Source organism: Hemicordylus capensis, chromosome 8, assembly GCF_027244095.1.
Source record: "Hemicordylus capensis ecotype Gifberg chromosome 8, rHemCap1.1.pri, whole genome shotgun sequence".
NCBI classification, from domain to species: Eukaryota; Metazoa; Chordata; class Lepidosauria; order Squamata; family Cordylidae; genus Hemicordylus; species Hemicordylus capensis.
In genome coordinates this window covers 8,221,631-8,238,045 of record NC_069664.1, presented here as the reverse complement: position 1 = coordinate 8,238,045, position 16,415 = coordinate 8,221,631, and the positions used below count along the sequence as shown (strand labels likewise).

General features: G+C 48.8%; 1 protein-coding gene across 6 annotated transcripts in view; it reads left to right on the top strand.

Moving 5' to 3' along the window:
- FGFR1 (fibroblast growth factor receptor 1) overlaps positions 1-16,415 on the top strand; it is a 108,835-nt gene that overhangs the window by 53,672 nt on the left and 38,748 nt on the right. For all 6 annotated transcript variants that reach the window (XM_053269687.1, XM_053269684.1, XM_053269689.1 and 3 more), the window contains exons 3-5: positions 7,786-8,049; positions 14,190-14,273; positions 15,372-15,547. In XM_053269687.1, coding sequence (XP_053125662.1) covers positions 7,786-8,049; positions 14,190-14,273; positions 15,372-15,547 — 524 coding nt within the window. The remainder of the gene's footprint in view (positions 1-7,785; positions 8,050-14,189; positions 14,274-15,371; positions 15,548-16,415) is intronic.

Here is a 16,415-nt window from a genome sequence, read left to right as displayed (position 1 = left end):
CGGCTTCTCCAAGGTTGCAGGCAGGACTCTCTCTCAGCCCTCTCTTGGAGATGCTGCCAGGGAGAGAACTTGGGACCTAGATGCTCTTCCCAGAGCAGCTCCATCCCCTGAGGGGAATCTCTTACAGGGCTCACACTTCTAGTCTCCCTTTCATATGCAACCAGGGTGGACTCTGCTTAGCTAAGGAGACAAGTCATGCTTGCTACCACAAGACCAACTCTCCTCCTCTCTGCTGGGGCTCTCTTCTCCAGACAGAGCAGGGGCAGCTCTTTCATGCAGCAAAGTAAGGCGGCTGCCTCAGGTGGCAGAGTTTTGGGGTGCCAACAGGGTGGCAAAATGTGCCACCGACGCCATTGGAGTAACTTTTTGGCACTTACCTAATCCTTGCAAGCTTTGCAAGGAGCACGTCTCGCCAGTTTCCCCTGTAACAGGGATTCTCAGAGGTTCTTGACTACAGTGCCCAGCACCCCCAGCTGCAGTGGCCTTTGGCTGGCAGTTGTAGTCAACAAGATCTGGGAATCACTGTGGTGTAGTGGTTAGAGTGTTGGACTAGGACCGGGGAGACCTGAGTTCAAATCCCCACTCAGCCATGAAACTCACTGGGTGACTCTGGGCCAGTCACTTCTCTCTCAGCCTAACCTACCTCACTGGGTTGTTATGAGGGTAAACACAATTGTGTACATCACTCTGGGCTCCTTGGAGGAAGAGCGGGATATAAATTTAAAATAATAGTAGCTAGCTGGGCTAGGCACAGACTGGCCCACCCACGCGTCACCACTGACCTGCACGCCACCCTTTTCTTGTCCCGCCCCCCCCCCCACTTTCTGGCCAGCCGGGCGCCAGCTTCTTCTCTCCCCCACCTCGCTTTCTGACCCACTTCTTCTCCCCTCACCCCACCCCATTTCTGGCTGGCCCATGGCTATCTGGCAGCTCTCCAAACTCTTGCGAGAGCTACCACACATGGGATTAGCCACAGGTATGCCTTAGAGAATTAAATAGATAGATAGATAATAACATCTAGGAATCCCGGTTACAGGGAATGCTGCTCTTCACACTTCTTGTGAAGCTTGCAGGAAGTACAAGGAGAGAAAAGGTGGTTGGTTGGTTGCTGGCTGGTGACCTTCCCTCCTCCCCATGCCACTTTTAAGGGTCAGTTTTTGAAAGAGGGATGAACCCCACCCCTGCCCCGGTCATGGAGCAAGGCAGTAATAGTCTGTGCCACAGTATATGGCGAGTATTTATATACTGCTTTTCGACAAAAGTTCCCAAATCAGTTTACATAGACTTTAATTAAAATGGCTCGCTGTCCCCAAAGAGCTCACAGTCTAAAAAAGAAACCTAAGATAGACACCAGCAACAGCCACTGGAGGGATGCTGTGCTGGAGATGGAGAGGGCCAGTTGCTCTCCCAGTGCTCAGTAAAGAGAATCACCGCTTTTGAAAGGTGCCTCTTTGCTCAGTTAGCAGCTTGGGTCACCCCTGGTACAGAGGCCAAAAATACAGGTCAAACAGATCCTGTCTGTGTTAACTAAAGGAGATCTCCATACACAGAAACAGGGGTGTGTGTGCGTGTGTGTGTGTGTCACGTTTATATACCACCCTCTGTAAAATCTCAGGGTGGTTTACATTCCACTCAAACAGATATCTCTGAATATCAGGTGATGAGGAGATGGCCAAGGGGAAGGCCACTGTCTGTGAGTACCAGGAGGTATCTGGCTGTTTTTGAAACTGGTTGCTGGACTAGATGAACATAGGAGGCTGCCTAATACAGAGTCAGACTATTGGTCCATCTAGCTCAGGATGGTCTGCTCTGACTGGCAGCGGCTCTCCAAGGTTTCAGGCAGGAGCCTTCCCAGCCCTACGCGGAGGTGCTGCCGGGGACTTGAACCTGGGACCTTCTGGTATGCAAAGCAGATGCTCTGCCTCTGAGCTATGACCCCGTCCCCTGAGGCAGGTTCAGGCAACCTTCTCTCTCCAGCTTCTGTTCAGGGGCGTAACTATAATAGGGCAAGGGGAGACAGTTGTCTGGGGGCCCACCGCCTTGGTTCCCCCCCAGAGGCAAGTCACATGACTGACTCCCCCAGCTGCGCACCCGCCTGTGCTTCCTTCAGTTTCCTCTGAAATTGATGTGAGTGTTCAGACCTGGAGCTACCAGAACTGCATGTCTTTCTCTAGGACCATTCAATGACTTGCATCGTCCACAATGTACAAAACCTTTTAAAAAATAATTTAGGATGATGTTCTGTTGTGGCACATAGGATCTATCTATCTATCTATCTATCTATCTATCTATCTATCTATCTATCTATCCATCTCTATGTTTTTTGTTACCACTGTTCAGCCTCATTTAAGATTTCTTTACTTCATGAGCTGAGCTTCAGTGAGGGGTGGGGCATTTTAAAATCTTGTCTCTGGGCCCACTCCAACCTTGCTACACCCCTGCTGCTGCTGCTGAACTGCAGCTCAACAACAGGAGTCTTACTTCAACAGCAGCTAGAGAGCCAAGGGAAGGGGAATATCTCACAGCAGCCAGCGCTCACAGCTAATCACCCATCCAGGTGTAAACCAGGGCAGACCCTGCTTAGCAAAGGGGTAAATTCATGTTTGCTGCCTCCCTCAAGAGCTACCTAATGGCGCAGCAGGAAATGACTTGCCTAGTAAGCCAGAGGTTGCCGGTTCGAATCCCCGCTGGAGTGTTTCCCGTCAGGCAGCAGCGATATAGGAAGATGCTGAAAGGCATCATCTCATATTTCGCGGGAGATGGCAATGGTCAACCCCTCCTGTATTTTGCCAAAGACAACCACAGGCCCAGGAGTCGACACCGACAGCACATCTTACTTTACATCCTTCAAGATGAGTTCTCTTCCCAATCTGTCCAGTTCTGCATTCGGGCTGCCACACCTGTTTGAAAGATGCAGTCGCTACCCTACTTTTCTCTTCTGTTGGATTGTGGTGATGGTGGTGTGTGTGTGTGTGTATGCGTGTGTGTGGTATTTTAACGATTCACCACCTTTGGATCTGCAGATAAAAGGCAGTCTAGAAATGTTAAAATAAATGTTACACCCTGCCCTGTCTCCAAGGAGTTAAGGGCAGTGTATACCGTTTTATGTATCATTTTATCCTCTCAACATCCCTGTGAGGTAGGTTAGGCTGACAGTGTGTGACTTGGCCCACGCTAGCAAGCTTCTTGCCTAAGTGGGAATTTGAACCCAGGCCTCGTACCATGAGACTCACTTTTGGATTTCACAGCCCCCGAGTTCCAAACAGAATGACCCCCTGTATTATGTGCTAGGAATTTATGCACCATCTCATCTGAAGGTTGGGTGGGGCTGAGAGCTTCCATCTCCTTTTGCTGCTATCTCGTTTTCAACTCCAAAGTTGAGTCCAGTTTGGGAGCTGTGCAGCCAATGGAAGCCAAGCTAAATTTGTAGTTAGTTTGTGGGGAAATGCTTCTACCTTGTGGCCGGGGGCAGAGCTAGATTGTGTAAGGATAAATGCTACAAGCTTCCTTAAAAAAAAAAAAATTCTTTTCCCGTTTTCCGCCACCACCAGATTTAATTCTGAGATTCTGGTAATGTCTAGGGCAGGAGAAAATGAAACTTGGAGGTTATTGAGAACAGCATCTGACCTCAGAGACCCTTTGGGTGGGCCAGCATGACAGGGTGTGTTGGCTGAAAACTAGCTATCATCTGTGTGCACAGCTGACTGTCCTGTTGAGATTTTGTTCTGAGCATTTTGGTTTCCTCCATGTAACATTCTTACCCTCCCACTTTGCAGACTACCATTTGAGCAGCATGGCTTGATTTTTAAACCTGTGATTGAAAATCGCAGTGATTTAGGTTGCCGGGTGGGGTGGGGGAAGGCTGACAAATAACTGATCTAAAGAAGGTTTTGAAGGAATTTTAAATTCATGTATTTCCTGATCAGGCATGCAAACTGACTGGGTGCTATAACAGAACATATAGTGCATAAGCCAGCAGGGTGGGTACCATCTTCTGGGGGTATTAATGCTCATTGTGGTTTTTGACAAGGTCTGCACCCCTAGAGATGGGGGAACTGGTGACAGCATATACTTCGCACTGTCTGTGTGTTTTCGTGCTTTTCTTGTCCTGACCATCAGGCCTGCAGTAGCCACATTTGTAATGGTTTTTTATTTTATTTTTAAGAACACACAAACTACTATAAAACTTTATCAGTGTCAGAGGAATGGAGATGAAAATTGGCAGGAATATCCTCCAAAGGTTACTCCATGGAGAGAGCAGAAGCATTTGTTCATTGTTGCCCTAACCCTTTGATCTGTGCAAAAGTTTGTTTGTTTGTTTGTTTGCTTGTTCAATTTTTATACCGCCCTTCCAAAAATGGTTCAGGGAGAAATAGCAAACAAATAAGATGGACTACATAATAAAATGACAACAATTTTACCATAATAGTTGGGGGTTACGGTAAAGAACATAGGACGCTGCCATATACTGAGTCAGACCACTGGTCCATCTAGCTCAGTATTGTCTGCCCAGACTGGCAGCGGCTTCTCCAAGGTTGCAGGCAGGAATCTCTCTCAGCCCTCTCTTGGAGATGCTGCCAGGGAGGGAATTTGGGACCTAGATGCTCTTCCCAGAGCAGCTCCATCCCCTGAGGGGAATCTCTTCCAGTGCTCACACTTCTAGTCTCTCTTTTGTATGCAACCAGGGTGGACCCTGCTTAGCTAAGGGGACAAGTCATGCTTGCTACTACAAGACCAGCTCTCCTCTGAGGGTGATCAGAAAGCTGCAAGAACAAAAATGCTATCCTGTTTTCCATCTCTACGGGCATAAATGTTGCCAAGAACCACTGTGAGGATTCACCCCCTGATTTGTTACTGATGGCCAGAATTTGTGGGCCTGCCTCATGGACTAGGAAGGAGAGGCTTGCAGGTTAAAGGCTCCTTGTTGGTATAATCTGAAATCTTTTGGTTATGCAGCACACATTTTTATCTGATAGATTCTATATACTTTTTATCTGCTTAGAAAACCGGTAACTGCTTGGCTATTCCTTTGCACTTGCAAGGAGACAGACCACTTGCTCTCAAGCGAAAGCTACCGTCCTTTGCAAACTTATTTCGAAGTATGTGCTCCGGAAGAAAGTGGGGCTGACTTTCTAAGTAAATATACATAAGATCAGGTTGTGAGTGTCCAAAACCTCCCAGAAACATGAGCTGGTAGTTTCCTGGACAAACAAGATGGAAAGTAAATGCCCATGCTGTTGGGTTAGTGGTCATAAATATTCATAACTGGAGAACTGAGCACACTGCAGAGCTCAAAAAGTTGGAGGAGATAAAACAAGGGGACTAAATCATCATGATCCTGCTGAGATACAGGCTGCCATTGCCTGGGGCCTGGGGCCATCCCACTTAGAAAGCTGCCTGCAGAGTCAGACCCTTGGTTTATCTAGCTCAGTGTTCTCCACACTTACTGGCAGCAGCCCTCCAAGGTTTAGGCAGGGGTCTTTTCCATTCCTACCTGGTTATGCCGGTGAGTATTGAACCTGGGACCTTTTGTCCACAAAGCAGATGCTCCACCACTAAGCCACAGTCCCATCAGACAAGCAGTTTGTCTAAGCCAGTGCTGTTTGTTCTGGCTGGCAGGGTTGCAGGCAGTGGTCACACTGGTCAGCTTTTGCAGGAGCTGATGGGGATTGAACCTGGAACCTTCTGCATGCTGAACATTTGCTCTACTGCTGAACTACGGCCCCTCCCCGGTGCGGCCAGGCCAGACTTCCTTTAAAAATAGTTCTGTTGCAACCTGATTTCAAGTCAAATGACGACCCTCCTCCTTCCTTTCTCAAAGTGCTCTCTGGGGTCAAATGATGATGGCATAAGTTACATTCCAGTCCAATTTGCTGCCTGCTTATTCAGGGCTGTGTGTATTCACTACAGGATTCAGGTGTCCTGAGAATCTCAACTTGAAAAAACAATCAAACAAAACAAGTTTCTAGCCCTTTTAGAGGGCTATGTGTTGCATCAGAGGGAGAGCCTGCAAGTCAGGGGATCTCGGGCTCGGGTCTCCAGATGTTGTTGGACAAAGTGGCTCCTTTGGCCACTGTGACTGTGGATGATGGGAGCTGTAGTTCAGCATCATCTGGGGACCAGACGTTGAGCAGCCTTGCTCTGTCTGTTCAGTTCTGCATCTGGGCTGCTAGGCCTGTCCAGCACTTTCAGCCTAACCGACCTCATAGGCTGTGTTCCCTGTAACAGGGATTCCCAGATATTGTTGACTACAACTCCCATAATGCCCAGCCAAAGATTAGGGTTGCTGGGGATGATGGGAGTTGTAGTCAACCATGTCTGGGAATCCCTGTTATAGGGAACCTTGCTCACAGGGATGTTAAGGGGATAAAATGATACATGAAACTGTTTGCTGCCCCAAACTCCTTGGAGAGAGGGCAGGATTATAGCATTTATTTTTGGTTTTTTGCCTGCAGGGTAGAGACTCTCTCTCTCTCTCTCTCTCTCTCTAGCACCTTTCACACTGGTATAGCAGCCCAAATGCAGAACTGAACAGAGCTTCCTAAATTGGGGTCCCCAGATGGTGCTGGACTACATCACCCCCAGCCACTGACGTTCCATGTAACTGGGATGCCAAGAGGTTGTTGACTACAACTCCCATCAACTCCAGCTGCAGTGGCCTTTGGCGGGAGATGTCAGCATCATCTGGGAATCTCTGTTACAGGGAACACTGCCAGCCACGGAGGCCAAAGGAGCTGTAATCCAGCTGGGGTCCCAAGGAGGCTGAGAACCCCTGACTGCAGGGAAAGAGGGAGAAGCTTTACTCTTGCTGCAGTTGCCTTTAACCCCTGCCTGTTCTTTGCCCTTCCTGCTCTGTGTGGCAGCCAGCTTGCAAGTGGCTGAGCTTCAGGTAGGTGCTGCTCTTCCTAGAGCTGGATACTTCCCATCTCTCTCCTCCGCGTTGGAGAAGTTGCCCAAATGCCTTGGAGATGAGACGCAGCTGCTTGCCTGTTGGAGCACGACGCTTTGCGGCTGTAACTGGGTGCTAACCAATATGTTACAAATAACAACGTGCTGTGTACATCAATGCAGTGGCAAAACAAGCTCTGAAAAGGGTCCTGTGTGCAAGAATTGAACATTGGACCCCCTTGGATAATTTCCCCATAGGGATCAATGAGAAACTCAAAAATTTTAATACCTCCCCAAAGGCTGGGCAGAAAGCCCCAAAATTTCTCGTGGAGTTTCTACAGGAGGATAGTATTAAATGTATGGATGTTCAAGGAGATCAGTCCACCCATTGATTTTTAATAACTCCTTTGTTTTTAAAAGCTTTTAAAAAACCCATTAAAAATCAAAATTTCCTTGAACATCCACACATTTAATTCTATCCTCCTGAAGAAACTCCATGTGAAATCTCAGGGCTTTCCGCCCAGTCTTTTGGGAGGTGTTAACATTTTTGAGTTTCCCATTGATCCCTATGGGGAAAATAATGATTTAAGTTGGAAATATGGGCGCAGCTCCCCCTGGGGGCTGCCTGTGTTCATTGCACACATTTGCTCAATTGTAGATCCATCCCTGCATCAATGGTACTATCCAAATAATAAAAGCAAAATCCATCCCCATCCTGACTCTTGCTCCCCCTCCTCTTCCGACAGACCCGCATGGCAGCTGAGGCCTGCGTCTTCCTGACCACAGGATGCCCCCCTCCTCAGTGTTTGCATGCTGCTGAAGTAATGCCTCTGCGGTCAACAACTCACACCTTGCTTCCCCACCCTTCTGTCTCTTTGTCTCCCCTAACATTTCCAGTTTTGCCCAAAGCAAGTATTGAAGTGGAGTCTTATTCGGCCCACCCTGGCGACCTCCTCCAGCTGCGCTGCCGGCTCCGGGAGGATGTTCAGAGCATCAACTGGGTGCGAGACGGGGTCCAGCTCTTGGAGAACAATCGGACGCGCATCACGGGGGAGGAGGTGGAGGTCAGGGACGCCGTGCCCGAGGACTCAGGGCTTTATGCCTGCATGACCAACAGCCCCTCGGGAAGTGAGACCACCTACTTCTCCGTGAATGTCTCAGGTTTGTAGCCGTTGTAGGGGATGAGCGGCATCGAACCAGTGATGTCATAGTGGATGATGTCTGGTCTGGCTGCGGGTAACCTGGCCTTGATGATCTTCTTGGCCCGTGGGCAACAGGGACACTGTTTCTCGACCAGGCAATTGATGGACAGGGATTCCCAAGTGTTGTTCACTACAACTCCCACAGTTCCTGGCTGCAGTGGACTTTGGCTGGGGATTGCAGTCAAGAATATCTGGGAATCCCTTTTCCAGGGAACACTGGTTGTGAGGAGCAGGGTCCCATTCAAGTGTTTTACTCAAACTGCTGAGGTTTCTGTGTGGCAGCCAGCTTGCAAGTGGCTGAGCTTCAGGTAGGTGCTGCTCTTCCTAGAGCTGGATACTTCCCATCTCTCTCCTCCGCGATGGAGAAGTTGCCCAAATGCCTTGGAGATGAGACGCAGCTGCTTGCCTGTTGGAGCACGACGCTTTGCGGCTGTAACTGGGTGCTAACCAATATGTTACAAATAACGACGTGCTGTGTACATCGATGCAGTGGCGAAACAAGCTCTGAAAAGGGCCCTGTGTGCAAGAATTGAACATTGGACCCCCTTGGATAATTTCCCCATAGGGATCAATGGGAAACTCAAAAATGTTAATACCTCCCCAAAGGCTGGGCAAAAAGCCCTGAAATTTCACACGGAGTTTCTACAGGAGGATAGTATTAAATGGGAAATTTCAGGGCTTGTCATTTGGAAATCCCGCAGTCCCAGATATGTGGGGGAGTTGCCTGTAGTGAAGCAAAGGCCCTCTTCACATATGGAAAGGCGCTCTTGCCTTGATTATTGCTTCCCATGTTCAGCTCTGGCATTTAAAATGGGTCTGGGTTCAAATCACGCCCTTGCGGTAGGGGTCAAGTGCAAAGGTAAAGTTGTGCCGTCGAGTCGGTGTTGACTCCTGGCGACCACAGAGCCCTGTGGTTTTCTTTTGGTGGTTGCCTCCTCCCGCACAATATGAGATGATGCCTTTCAGCATCTTCCTAGATCTCTGCTGCCCAATATAGGAGTTTCCCATAGTCTGGGAAACGTACCAGTGGGGATTCGAACCAGCAACCTCTTGCTCCCTAGGCAAGTAACTTCCCTGCTGCACCATTGAGTGGCTTGCTCCCTTGGTGTAGGGCAGGAAAAGAAGCTGCATGTGACTGTGACAGATTTGTGTACCACTACAACTGAGATTTATATGCCACTTTTCAACCAAAGTTCTCAAAGCGGTTTACATTGAAACATAATAAATAAATGAGACAATTCTTTGTCCCTGAAGGGCTCACAAGCTTTAAAAAAAAGGAAAAAAAAGAGGTAAACACCAGCCCTGGAGAGATGCTGTGCTAGGGTTAGATACGGCTAGTTGTTCTCCCCTTGTTAAATATAAATAATCACCATTTTAAAAAGGCGCCTCTTTGTTCATTTAGCAGAATAAGCAAGAGTATATCGGATCATGCCATACTGCCACCTCCGTGCTCTCGTTAGTGGCTGAATTTGCCCTTGGAATAATATGCCTGTTCAGTCAATATGCCTCTATGAGGTTGGCCAGCTGTTATGGCTTGTTCAGATTGATGGGAGAGGAGACAATGGTATAAACCAGGAGTGGCTGCCCTAAGACCCTCCAGGTATTGTCAGACGACACCTCCAATTACCCCCAGCTCCAGTATTGTGGCTGGGGGTGATGGGGGTTGTAGTCTGATAACACCTGGAGAGTCTCGGGTTGGCCCCGCCTGGTATAAAGAGTTGTCTGAATTTGCTGGCAAGTGAACAAACAGAAGGCCCAACCTGGCCATTGCTAAGGTCAGACCTCCATCCTTTGCTTGACCATGCAAGTCCCAGCAGCTCTTGGAAAGGCAACTGAACCAGACTCCTTTTTAAAAATACAAATGCAAGCTGTGTTCCTTTTCCTTGCGTCTGGAAACCTGCTGATGACTGGGGCCATCTTAGGTACCATTTTGAGTGCCCTAGCCAAGGGGACTCATAGAGCCGTTCTAACTGGATTGGCTGTCCATAATTGGAGCCAATAAACATCAATGGAGCTGTCATCCTTTTAAAAATTAGAAAGCACCTTTTAAAAACTGCACCCAAACTACTCTGGGCAGGGTTGTTGCTCCTCACGGACGCTATCCAATAGGTGCTCAGCACAGTCACACCAAACAAGCTCACTTGCTGGTATCAACTTTTCCCTCCAAGATTGCCTGAAGTGCTTCAGAAACTGGCAAAACCCATTTGATCAGTGGCCAGAGTATGGCAAGAAAAAATTAACTGGGGTTTTGGACGCTGATAGCTCTGCTGTACCACTTCCGGCTCTCCAAAAAGCTATCGCCAGAGCTTTGTCTATGCCCTGATTCTGCTGCAGTATAGAATCTGTTGATTAGGAAGGGGGCTGAATTCAGCTTCCTGAAAAATATCATCTTTCTATCTTTCATATAGAAAAGCCAGGTTTCTAGTCCTTAGGATATGTGTGAAAGTATAGTCTCAGAAACTGGAGTGAGGATTGGAGAAAATTGCCAGTGGTTGATGTCAAGGACTTCAGTGTTCTGAATTGCCTTCCCCACAAATAGCCTCATGAAGGATTGTGCAAAATAAGAAATTGTACCAGTTTGCTCAATTGCCATAAATCAGGGCTGCACAACTTTGGCCCATCAACTGCTGTTGAGCTACAACTCCCATCATCCCCAAGCCACAGTGCCCAGTAGTTGGGGATGATGGGAGTGGAGGGCTAAAGTTGCACAGGCCTGGCATAAATATATCAGGGCACCAATTTTATCAGGGCACCAATTTCCGCAACCCACCCATGATTATACATGGAAAGGGTTGGGAAATTACACCCACTCGTTATGAGGCTCTGTCTAGACAACCAGTTCATCACAGGATATAGCTTTCCTAGTGCCACTCCAAATTCCTGTTGGGAGGAATCGCATGTTTCAGTTACTCCCACATATTCTAAAAATGATGATAATAATTCGACAGATATAAAGTCAGATGCAAAGGAGAAGAATTGCAGCCATTTCCTGACTGGTTTGTTTTTAATGTGTAGGGATTTGTTTATTTTTCCCATGAGAAAGTATTCGGTCATTCAATCCTCCACTTGCAGTCTGCAGTGGACCTGTCCAGGCATAGTTTTTATCCTATGAAGATCTACTTGCCTAAAGTAGTCCTGATGTGCAGGTTAAAGGACAACTAAGCTATGCAGAATGTTCAAGCAGACACTCCAAGAAAGCTGTTGAAAGGTTGACTTGGCCACAGGGGTCCACAAACTAATGGCTGGCCCAGCTGCAAAGGTCAAGAAATGTTGGCCTGGCTCAGGTAAAGGTGAAGTGTGCCATTGAGTTGGTGTTGACTCCTGGTGACCACAGAGCCCTGTGGTTGTCTTTGGTAGGATACAGGAGGGGTTGACCATTGCCTCCTCCCACACAGTATGAGATGATGATGCCTTTCAGCATCTTCCTATATCGCTGCTGCCCGATAGAGGTGTTTCCCATAGTCTGGGACACATGCCAGCAAGAAGTCGAACTGGCAGCCTTTGGTAGCCTGCCAAAATGTGTACCACCCAACACCAACCCTGTCAGGGCAGGAGTCTAGACTGTGATATCACACTGCATTTTGGAGATGATCAGAGGACCTCTGAAGCCCAGTATGGCGGCAGGGACAGGTCCTCTCCAGTGCTTAGCCAGGAATGGGGGGTTGTCATAACATAGGAATGTAAGAAGTACCTTGCTGGATTGGGCCCAAGATACCTTGTTTTGCACAGTGGCCCACCAGATGCCTCTAGGAAGCCCACAAGCAGGAGGGATGAAGGCATTCCCCATCTCCTGCTGTTGTTCTCCTGCAACTCAGCTGTTCAGAGGCAGCCTTTTAAAAAATGGTGCCCAGCTGCTCTGGGCAGGCTTGTTACTCATCATGGGCATTATCAAATATGTGCTCACTAGTTTATGCTAAGTTGGAGGTTGCATAAAGTCATCAAGTAGCCATTGGTAGACTTGTCCTCCAGGAATTTGTCTTAACCCTCCTTAAAGCCATCCAAGCTGGTGGCCATCACCACATCCCAGAATCCTCAGCTGCAATGGCTTTTGCTTGGGGGTTATGAGAGTTGTAGTCAACAACATCTGGGAATCCCTGTTAGAGGAAACACTGGACATAAGATGTTGTCTTTGCACTGAAACTGGGGGAGACTCAGAAAGCAGCAAGGTATCTCCAAGGCTCAGTGTGAGATTGACAAGGTCTTCCATTCTTCTGTAGTCTCAGGAGAAGGACTGGGGATCTCTTCATTACGTTGACTTGCCTTGGCCACCACACCAGAATGGTGGTAGCCTGCCTCTCCCTGTGAGCATGGCCGATCAGTTGAACCCCACACTTCCTTGTCATAGGGACATAGGAAGTTGCCATGGACCGAGTCAGACCCTTGGTCCATCTAGCTCAGTATTATCTTCACAGACAGACAGCGGCTTCTCCAAGGTTACAGGCAGGAATCTCTCTCAGGCCTATCTTGGAGATGCTGCCAGGGAAGGAACTTGGGACCTTCTGCTCTTCCCAGAGCGGCTCCATCCCCTAAGGGGAATATCTTACAGTGCTCACACTTGTAGTCTCCCCTTCATATGCAACCAGGGTGGACCCTGCTTAGCTAAGGGGACCAGTCATGCTTGCTACCAGCAGACCAGTTCTCTTGCTCTGCAGCTGCTTGACCCAGGCAACCTCTGCCAATTGTGGTTAAGGACTTCTGCATCTTCTTCGCGGCCTTCTCCATTCTCGAGCAGGAGAGGATAACGCAGAGCTTGGCTATTTGGCCACACTCAGCAGGTGCACCCAGGGGGCTTTCTCCAAAACTCAGTGAAGCCCACACCCCACCCCTCCCCTTCCTTTCCTGCTCTGGAGTGGAGGACTGGTGGTTTGGCTCATTCTTGGCAGAAGTGCACAGGAAAGGCAGGTGTAGAGCTTGCTGGTGGAACCCTCGGAACCTAGGAAGCTGCCTTATACAGAGCCAGAACTTTGGTCCAGCTAACTCCCTATGGTCCACCCTGACTGGCCTCGGCTCTCCAACACTGCAGGCAGGCATCTCTCAGCTCTACCTGGAAATGGAGTCAGGCATTGAACGTGGGACCTTCTCTGAGCTATGGCCCCAGCCTTGTGAGACCAAGGTGCTGCATGCACCGTGACTATGCAGTGACCCAGCCACCCCCAATCTTGGTGCTAGGGAGAGAGAAGAGGTCTCTGTACAACTGTGGATGGGGGGATGTTCCTCACAAATCTCTCTAGCTCTGAAGTTAGGGAACACAGGAAGCTGCCTTAGCCCATCAGACCATTGGTCCATTTTAGGTCAGTATTCTCTACATGGCTGGCAGCCTCTACCCAAGATGGCAGCCTCTACCCAAGCCTAAACAGGGTTATTGTGAGGAGAAACCTAAGTATGTATTACACCACTCTGGGCTCCTTGGAGAAAGAGCAGGATATTAAAAACAAAACAAAACACACACACCCAGATTTCAGGCCAGTGTCTCTCCCAGCCCTGTCAAGATATGCCAGGAAATGAACCTGGGACCTCCTGCATGCAAACAGATGCTCTTCCACTGAGCTATCGCCCCATCCTCAAAGGCCAATATTTTGCAGCACTCTCATGTAGTCACCCTTCCAAATGTAAACCAAGGTGGGCCCTGCTTAGCAAAGGGGACCGTCCATGTTCACTCCCGCCAGACCAGCTCTCCGCCCTGGAAGGAAAGCTGAGTTTGCTCCCTGTTCTCGCCAGTGAGGGTGGTGACTTCAAATGTGGAAGCCTGATGTGGAAAAATCAATGTGCCTGCCGATGGCAAGTTGGCAAACTCATCTGTGGGCCCCCTGCTCAACTAGGCAACCTAGCATGTCATGTCATGTTCTGCGCTTTCTCTCTCTCCTCATTGTTGTGTGGTGTACAACAGAATTCTGGCATCCTGTTGCCAGAAGTAGCAGGCTCCAATATGCCCCTAAGATGGTGTGTGCTGTGGGGGAAGAGGGGTGGGTGTGTCTCTGAAAGAGGAGCAGCCATAGGCTACTCAAGTAGAAAAGGAGGTGCTTCTGTGCCCTCCTCCTGCGTTGGTGCTAGCTAGGATGCTGTCAACTCACCTCTGATGCCAGCTGCCTTCTTTTTCAGATGCTCTCCTTTCTACCGAAGATGACGACGATGACGATGATTCCTCTTCTGAAGAGAAGGAGGCGGATAACTCCAAGCCAAACCGTACGTGTGAGATGAATCTGTTTCAGTAATTGGTACATCCCCAACAGCCAGGAATTCCATCTCGCAGACCCTGTTGACAGCAGAGATGCTTTTTTGGCTAAGCTCTCTCCACAAGCCCATCCAACCTTTGCCCATAGAATGCCCTAGGAATCAATCCGTTAGCAGTATTCCCGTGTCTGGGGGTGAACATTTAGAAAGAGGAGCTCCTATTCCTCATTGGAGACTCTCATTCTCCCTTGGTGGTAAAGACTGTTCTTGTTATACCGCTTTTCAACCCAAAACAAAAGGTTTCAAAGTGGTCGGCATAGCAAAAGACATGAGGAAATGGTTTTCTGCCCCCAAAGGGACTCGGCATCTAAAGCAAAGCCCAAATAAGACATCAATAACAGGCCCTGGGAGGAATCCCTTGCTGGACTGGATAGGGACGTCCCCTGCTGCCCCCCTGTGAAATATTGAGACACCCCACTTTAAAAGGTGCCTCTTTGCCAAGTTAGCTTTCTCAATTGTAGCTGCGCATAACCTTTCTGTGACACGCTCATGTCCAAGGACTGGCAAGTATTTGAGGCAGACAGGTAGTTAGGGGTAAGACAAGCCATGTGGCAGGCAGACGTTGCGTGTCTATCGGCACAGAAGGCTAGCTTGGGGGTCCCCCTTGACAGCCGAAAGCCCAGACCCAAGGGAGAGCCGTAGATCTGGGAGCTAAATCTCACTACCTTTTGCTCCCAGATGTGGTTGGACTATCACTTGCATCATCGCCAACCACATTGAGTTTTGGCTAACTACAGCAGGGAATCCAAGGTTGGGAACCCCTTGAAGGAAGGCACTGGCAGGGGATTGGCTCTCTGGTGTCACGTGATATCCATGACCGGGAGGATCCTGGGCTGTGGTGAATGGGTCCCTGTTTGAACTGCTTGAAGGTCCTTCCTCTGACCAGCAATCCTACCAGTGCTGGGGGCTGGAGCCTGACCTGTGGACGTTTCAGTTTGGATCTGGTGGCATTTCTACCCCCAACCTTGAGGAGAGAGGAGTGCCTTCTGCTTGGTCACAGGTTGTGTTTCACCTGGAGCCACATCAGTCTCCCTTTTGGTCCTCCTGCAGAAGCCATTGCACCTTACTGGACATACCCTGAGAAGATGGAGAAAAAGCTCCATGCGGTTCCTGCTGCCAAGACAGTGAAGTTTAAGTGCCCGTCCAGTGGGACCCCCACCCCGACATTGCGCTGGCTGAAGAACGGCAAGGAATTCAAACCTGACCATCGTATTGGTGGATACAAGGTAAGAGTATTTCTTGTCTGACGCAGAGATCACCGATTGGAGGACAGCTGGTTCTGAGAATATAGAAATAATCCACCCCTGTCCTAATCTGGTGGTTCTTAAGGTGTAATGTATTGAGCTTCCCTTTTCTGGTCTGTTTCCTTTATAGCCCACCCTATTTTCTCCCATTAGAGCTACCGTGTGAGGGAGTCTCGTCAAATGCTTCTGAATTAAAAACTCAGTTGCTGTTCACAATATGAGCTTTCTATCACAATTGCTTGTGCTGCTGAAGAGGCAAGTTGCACCTCAGTTGAAAAGGGTTACCTCTTCAGCATGCGGGGGAAAGGTTAAAAAATAAATGAAACACCCGCATTGGTTCCTGTTTTCATTCCTTCATCGTTTCCCCTGTTTTTCTTACAGTATGGCCATCATATGGGGAGGAACTCTCCTCATTGTGGCCTCAGGAGCCATCAGAAAATGCATCAGGGCCACTGATAGGTTTTTTTAATACTACTGTTAAAGATCTGCTGCTCCTGCTCTATGTACTGTAACATTCGATTGCTGATCAGCATTGAGGCCATAGTGCTGTGACCCTAGCAGAAGAACGGTTTCCTCAGTGACTGCGACCTCTGATAATGGAGGGGCAGAGATCATCTTTGCCCTCTGGCTAGTGCTCCTTCTTGCCTCTTAGCATAGGAAAGGAGCAACTTCCTCATAGGCTCCCAGGAACAACTCTAGAACTGGTTTGGGGGAGCAAAGGGGTGACAGAGAATGTTGTTGGGGGAGCGGGGATTTTGCTGCACGTTTTAAATACTCACTGAGGTAAGGAAATGAATGTTCATCTACCTTAAGGACCCTTAATTAAGGAAGCCGAAGGCCATTGTGGCTG